This window comes from Oncorhynchus mykiss, chromosome 2 (assembly GCF_057628025.1).
Source record: "Oncorhynchus mykiss isolate SJ-2025 chromosome 2, ASM5762802v1, whole genome shotgun sequence".
NCBI classification, from domain to species: Eukaryota; Metazoa; Chordata; class Actinopteri; order Salmoniformes; family Salmonidae; genus Oncorhynchus; species Oncorhynchus mykiss.
Window position 1 is genome coordinate 16,070,874 of NC_143023.1, and position 7,841 is coordinate 16,078,714.

Sequence of the window (7,841 nt, forward strand, 5' to 3'; positions counted from 1 at the left end):
TTGCATGCTGCAGTTTATATATCTTTTTTTCAGTATATTTAGCAGATGTTATTGCGGGTGTAGCGAAATGCTTGTCATATAGTACGTTTAGCAAATTCGTAAAATACTGTACGTTTAGCAAATTCGTAACATACTGTACATTTTGCAAATTCGAAACATATAATAAGAATTATAATTCGTAACATATCATACGAAATGGGGATGAATCGACAATTTAATACATAACGTTACCATACGAAAGGTGACATATACTAAATGGTGTGTCTCGGATTTACATAAATAATAATACGAAATGCTCTGAGACCAGGCTCTCAGACATCGTCTCTTGGAAACACAGGCTAAAACACCCAATCAGATGGGCGTTGCCTGCACGCTTTAAATTCTCGTAGTTGCGCTACTTCCCCACCCTGTTCTCCAGCAGCTCTCAGTTCGGTAAGTAACACTTTTTCGCTTATTCTATACAGTAGCGTCCATCGTTTAACGGACAAGGTTATCTACTGTAATAAACAGGTCGCAAATAACTTTAATAACTGTTTCGGGTTTATAAAGTGTGCCTAGCTAATGATCTGTCTCGTCAATGGCAAACTTGTTGGCTTAAATGTTCGTCAGTCTTTGCTTGCTTTGATTCAAAAATCAGTAATTCTATGGTTTGTTATGCAGTTTTATGGGCCATACTATTTACTGATTAACATAATGTAGTATATCTATAGTCTAACCTTTTCATGTTTCATTGACGCAATGTTTTTGTTACAAATGTTATTCTCAGCGGGTTCGAGTCATTTTTATAGGCATTATTACTCCAATTTTCAACAGCCTGATTTCTTTACACTGAACTGTTGCAAAACCAGAGGTTAAAGGACAGTCTACACAGTTAGATATGCTGGCTGTTCCCAAAGAAATGGGGTAGGCACTAAAAGAAACAGGGGTCGACAGCAGATAAGGAATGGAACAACTTTACAGCAGCCAAGGAATGTGATTACAGAGCCAAAGAAGGCCAACTCCTATCCTCTCTAAAAGTGCATTGTTTGTTTGCATAAAAGACTAATTGTGGGGTAGGTTATATTATCTGTCTAATAGAGCTGATAAGTAGTGATTTAATGGAACTGGCCTGAGTTGGGTTTGAACCAGCAGCCTGGCTGTTGCAGGATCTCCAGTGTGTAAGTGTATTTAGATACAGGGACTACAGTAGTACACCCACCCTAAATGACGTCTCTCTCCCCTCCTCAGTGTGTCAATATCTGCAGCCATGCCATCTGAGCTGGAGCGTTCCATGGAGTCCCTGATCATGGTGTTCCATCTCTATTCTGAAAAGGATGGTGATGGCAACACACTGAGCAAGAAGGAGCTCAAAGAGCTGATGAAGACAGAACTGGCCAGCTTCCTGAAGGTAACACTGACATCCCTCTCTCTTTTATGTCCCTCTACACTTTCTCTCTGTCGCTCATCTCACGCTCTTTCCCTCTCGTTCTGATTTCTCTCTCACTTTATTAAAGAGTATCCAAAGTCAATCTACCTCTCCCCTCTCTCCTTCTCCCCTCCTCCCAATCTCTCTCTCTCTTACTCATTCTCTTCATCTCCTCCATCTCTCAGTCCCAGAAGGACCCAGCCGCCATAGACACGATCATGAAGGATCTGGACCAGAATGGTGATGGGAAGGTGAACTTTGAGGAGTTTGTCTCTCTGGTGGTGGGCCTCTCCATCGCCTGTGAACAGCTCTACCAGCTCCACACCCAGAAGGCTTCTGCCAAGAAGTGAGGGAGGACAGGACAAGGAGAAAGAGAAGCAGAGATGGATGCTTTTCTATATGTCAAATAAGTCATTTTATAAATGTCTTACTGTTGTGAATAAACAGTGGCTTTCCCACTCTCTCTGTTTGTCACATTTGTCTGATCTGTGTCTTGTATTTGGCCTGTAAGTGTAAGACAGAATAGACAGTACCAGTCACTTCTTCCTAGATCAGTATTGACACAACCTCTTAGTAAAACATAGAACAAAGCCTTTCTAGTTCCTATGTTAAAACCACTATAATTACCAACTGATTAAATCAATGTTTCAATGTAATTTGTTAACCTATTGTGATGTGGGTTTGCAAAAAGTCATTGAGGGTGACATTCCAACCACAGGATTATGTCATCATGTTAACCAATTTTCAACATAGAAAATCCTTATATAAATATGTTGAATTTATTACTTTGAATCAACGTCAGCTCTTCATATCAACTAAGAAAATACACTAGGATGGGCAACACATACTGGATGGAGAGTTTAATTATCTACAGCTATCGCTTTGGGCACCCATTCAGGGTTCTAACCAAGCCCTGCTTAGTTTTGTCACTGACTTACCATTGTGCTATCTTGAGCATGATTGTTGGGAAATTTCTACTAAATAGATTCACTAATGCTATTTAAGTCATTCCAATGGGTAGATTTAACAGCAAATGAAATGTAACCATACTTTATCAATGTTATTTGCTTATATAGAATTGGGAAGTCATCAACAGCTGTTTAAATTCAGCCCAGGATTCTACTAAAAATAGACAATAGATATAGGCCTAGGCTTTTCTAATGGAATCTACAAGTTAATAAATGTTGGATTCACATCTTCATGTTAACCAACAATCCAAGTTGAAGAATAGGACTAAATCAAACTGTATTTAAAAAACAGTTTGATTTGATTTAGTGCTAATTAACTTAGATTTTTGGTTGAAATGGAGACATGAATCCAACATATAAATTATTTACTTGTAGACACTAATTGCAGCCAGACTCCGTGGCACAGATGGAACTATCCAATTAGAAGATGCATCTCCCTCAAATGTTAATATTTGGTTCCATTGACAACCAAGCACAATTCAACATCACTTTTGCAATAGAGTAAATATCTTTATCTTGACAAGTTAGGCTATGTTGGATTCACATCTCCATCTCAACCATCAATACAAGTTAAAGAATATGATTAAAGCTGTGTCTCAGATGCAACTATTCAAGCAGCAGTTACATGTCCTTTAAATGTTATTATTTGGTTGCATTGTCAACCAAAAACAATTCAATATTACTTTTGTAATGCAGTAAATCGCCTGAAGTTAAGGCTTTCTTACAAACTAATGTATATAATTGCAATGTAACAGTATTTAACTTAAGTAATGATTAACCCACATCCATTTCCACATTTTGAGTTTACAGTAACAAATGTCTTATGTAATCACAGAAAGCATGCATGTTCAAGAGCATGCAGAGATCACCAGAGTGTGGAGATCTTCACAATGAATATAATAATCTGAGCAGAATCACGAATGGCATTGATAACATGCACCATGTACTTTAACGTAATCTCTGATATCCAGGTCATTTGGTTGTGCTATTAGATTCGGCACAGTGATAACACATGGAATTGTTGTATAAATATACAAAACATAACACATTGGAAATTAAACTTCAAATACAACTCACTGCACATTGCCTTATTGCCCTATTCCATCTGGACAAGAGGAATACCTATCTAAGAATGACGTAAAATGGGGCCAGAGGAAATGGCAGCATTTCTACGGGCGCCTAACCAACTGTGCTATTATGTGTTTTTTTTTTTTGCATTATTTGTAACTTATTTTGTACATAATGTTTCTACCACTGTATCTTAATGCAAAAAATAGCTTCTGGACATCAGGACAGCGATCACTCATCTTGGATTAGATGAGATGTTTTCTTCAAAGAGCAGGATGCACAGGATGTACTTCGAACACCCGACAAGGCCGAAATCCCCGTCATTGGCAAGAGAAAGAGTCGCAGGTACAGAGTACACAGAGCAGGGTGCCTCGTAAGGATCCGCAGACGGCGAGTGGGAAAGCTGCCATTACCGTCAGTATTACTTGCTAATATACAATCATTGGAAAATAAATTCGACGAGGTACGGTCATGAAAATCCTACCAATGGGACATCAGAAACTGTAACATCTTGTGTTTCAAGGAATCGTGCATGAATGATGACATGGATTAACAACATATATTCATTGTAGAAGTTTAATATTGTTCTACAGTTGTATTTTAGTTTTCTCTCTCTCTCTTTCTGCCTCATTATAAAGAGGCTCCTCTTAGAAATGAGACTTAGACAGAACTCTGCAGGGGAGTGAAGGAGATAAGACGAGGTAAACATTCCACAACAAATCAACTTTGGGGGAAGGGGACATTTACTGCTAGGTGTTTAGCTAACAATAAAGGCCCTGTTTCTACAGCTTTGTTGGCATGGTTCTGGTCCCAGGAGTAGAGGAGGATGACGTAAGCAGTGACATCTCCAGGGCGCGACTTAGGGTTGAACCTTTTAGGGATAGGGGGCGGCATTTTCACTTTGCGTGCCCATAGTGAACTGCCTCCTACTCTGTCCCAGATGCTAATATTATTATTACTATTGGATGGAAAACACTCTGAAGTTTCTAAAACTGTTGGAATTATGTCTGTGAGTAAACAGAACTCATAGGGCAGGCAAACTTCCAGGAAGTGGAAATTCTGGGGCTGGTTGATTTTCAACTCGTCGCCTATTCACATCCAAATAAGACATGGATCTGTTTGCACTTCCTACGCCTTCCACTAGATGTCAACAGTCAGTAGAACGTGGAATGAAGCCTCTAGTGTGATGTGGGACCGGATGGCAGCTATTTGAGTCACTGGTCTGGCAGAATGCCAGTTCCTGGTTACGCGCAGTAGTCATTATATCGCCTTGCGTTCCATTACTCTGTAGACAAAAACGAATGTTCCGGTTGCAACGTTATTGGATATATATGATAATAACATCCTGAAGATTGATTCTCTACTTAGTTTGACCAGTTTATTTGACCTGGAATATAACTTTTTGAAGTTTTCGTCCGAGTTCGCCTGGACCAGCGCCAACTTTTGGACATGTGAACTAAACATGCTAGTAAAAGTAACTAATTGGACACTAGTAATGGACATTATCGAACAAAACAGTGATTTATTGCGGAACTAGGATTCCTTGCACTGCATTCTGATGAAAGATCATGACTCCAACATGGCGGAGAAATATTTTTTCGTCTGAGCGCCGTCTCAGATTATTGCATGGTATGCTTTTTTCGTAAAGTTTTTTAAAAATCTGACACGGCGGTTGTATTAAGAACCAGTGTATCTTTAATTATATGTAAAACATGTATCTTTCGTCAAAGTTTCTGATGACTATTTCTGTTATATGACATGGCTCTCTGTAATTACTCCGGATATTTTGGAGGCATTTCTGAACATGGCGCCAATGTAAACCGAGATTTGTGGATATAAATATGCATATTATCGAACAAAACATAAATGTATTGTGTAACATGATGTCACATGAGTGTCATCTGATGAAGATTATCAAAGGTTAGTGATTCATTTTATCTCTAATTCTGCTTTTGTGACTCTATCTTTGGCTGGGAAAAATGGCTGTGTTTTTTTGGATTTGGTGGTGATCGATCATAAATATATGTTGTGTTTTCACTGTAAAACATTTAAAAAATCGGACACGATGGGTAGATTAACAAGATGGTTAACTTTCATTTGCTGTATTGGACTTGTTGATGTGTGAAAATTAAATATTTCGAAAAAACATTTTTGAATTTCCCACGCTGCCTTTTCAGCGGAATGTTGGGGGGGGGGGGGGGGGGGGGGGTCCACTAGCGGAACCTGTGTCCTAGACAGGTTTCAATAAAACAACTGGAGACCTTTTGTTTGATGCAGAACTTACTCAGAAACATGCGTGCTATGTTCCTGTTTGTCAACTTCTGTCTGCAATTGCAATAATAAAGGTTTTTGAATGATTCAATTAAAGATATTGTAATAATGCTAATTTCACCAATGAACCAATGATTGACAAAGGACGTAAGGAACGAACCCTAACATTGTACATAAACTCAGCAAAAAAAGAAACGTCCTCTCACTGTCAACTGCATTTATTTTCAGCAAACTTAACGTGTAAATATTTGTATGAACATAAAAAGATTCAACAAATGAGACATGAACTGAACAAGTTACACAGACATGACTAACAAATGCAATAATGTGTTCCTGAACAAAGGGGGGGGGTGTGGCCACCAGCTGCATTAAGTACTGCAGTGCATCTCCTCCTCATGGACTGCGCCAGATTTGCCAGTTTTTGCTGTGAGATGTGACCCCACTCTTCCACCAAGGCACCTGCAAGTTCCTGGACATTTCTGGGGGGAATGGCCCGAGCCCACACCCTCCGATCCAACAAGTCCCAGACGTGTTCAAAAGGATTGAGATCCGGGCTCTTCGCTGGCAATTGCAGAACACTGACATTCCTGTCTTACAGGAAATCACGCACAGAACGAGCAGGATGGCTGGTGGCATTGTCATGCTGGAGGGTCATGTCAGGATGTGCCTGCAGGAAGGGTACCACACGAGGGAGGAGGATGTCTTCCCTGTAACGTAAAGCATTGAGATTGCCTGCAATGCGCGCTCATTCCTTCGACGATAAACGTGAATCCGACCATCACCCCTGAGACAAAACCGTGACTTGTCTGTGAAGAGCACTTTTTTCCAGTTCTGTCTGGTCCAGCAACGATGGGTTTGTGCCCATAGGCGACGTTGTTGCCGTTGATGTCTGGTGAGGGCCTTACAACAGGCCTACAAGCCCTCAGTTCAGCCTCTCTCAGCCTATTGCGGACAGTCTGAGCACTGATACAGGGATTGTGCATTCCTGGTGTAACTCCGGCAGTTGTTGTTGCCATCTGCAGGTGTGATGTTCGGATGTACTGATCCTGTGCAGATGATGTTACACGTGGTCTGCTACTGCGAGGACGATCAGCTGTCCGTCCTGTCTCCCTGTAGTGCTGTCTTAGGCGTGTTACAGTACAGACATTGCAATTTATTGCCCTGGCCACATCTGCAGTCCTCATGCCTCCTTGCAGCATGCCTAAGGCACATTCACGCAGATGAGCAGGGACCCTGGGCATCTTTCTTTTGGTGTTTTTCAGAGTCATTAGAAAGGCCTCTTTAGTGTGCTAAGTTTTCATAACTGTGACTTTAATTGCCTACCGTCTGTTTGGTGTTAGTCTATTAACAACCGTTCCACTGGTGCATGTTCATTCATTGTTTATGGTTCATTGAACAAGCATGGAAAACAGTGTTTAAACCCTTTACAATGAAGATTTGTGAAGTTATTTGGGTTTTTACAAATGTCTTTGAAAGACAGGGTCCTGAAAAAGGGATGTTTATTTTTATGCTGAGTTTACATATCCCAACCAGAAGCCATGGATTACAGGCAACATTCGCACCAAGCTAATGGGCAGAGCTGCCGCTTTCAAGGTGCGGGACTCTAACCCAGAAGCTTATAAGAAATCCTGCTATGCCCACCAACGAACTATTAAACAGGCAAAGCGCCAACACAGGGCTCCGATGCTCGTCTTATGTGTCAGGGCTTGCAGACTATTACAGACTACAAAGAGAAGCACAGCTGTGAGATGCCCAGTGGCACGAGCCTACCAGACGAGCTAAATCACTTCTATGCTCGCTTCGAGGAAAGCAACACAGAGGCATGCATGAGAGCATTAGCTGTTCCGGACAACTGTGTGATCACGCTCTCCTCAGCCGACGTGAGTTGGTATTGAGTAAGACCTTTAAACAGGTCAACATTCACAAGGCCGCAGGGCCAGACGGATTACCAGGACGTGTGCTCCGGGCATGTGCTGACCAACGGGCAGGTTTCTTCACTGATATTTTCAACATGTCTCTGATTGAATCTGTAATACCATCATGTTTCAAGCAGACCACCATAGTCCTGTGCCCAAGAACACCAAGGCAACCTGCCTAAATGACTACAGACCCGTAGCACTCATGTCCGT

At 41.1% G+C, this 7,841-nt stretch overlaps 1 protein-coding gene across 1 annotated transcript; it reads left to right on the forward strand.

The window, feature by feature from the left end:
* Positions 1-299: 299 nt before the first annotated feature.
* LOC110536234 (protein S100-A1) lies at positions 300-1,868 on the forward strand. The gene is made up of 3 exons (XM_036939665.2): positions 300-432; positions 1,228-1,387; positions 1,591-1,868. Exons 2-3 carry the CDS (start codon positions 1,247-1,249, stop codon positions 1,753-1,755), a joined length of 306 nt encoding a protein of 101 aa, XP_036795560.1. The 5' UTR covers positions 300-432; positions 1,228-1,246; the 3' UTR covers positions 1,756-1,868.
* Positions 1,869-7,841: the final 5,973 nt, after the last annotated feature.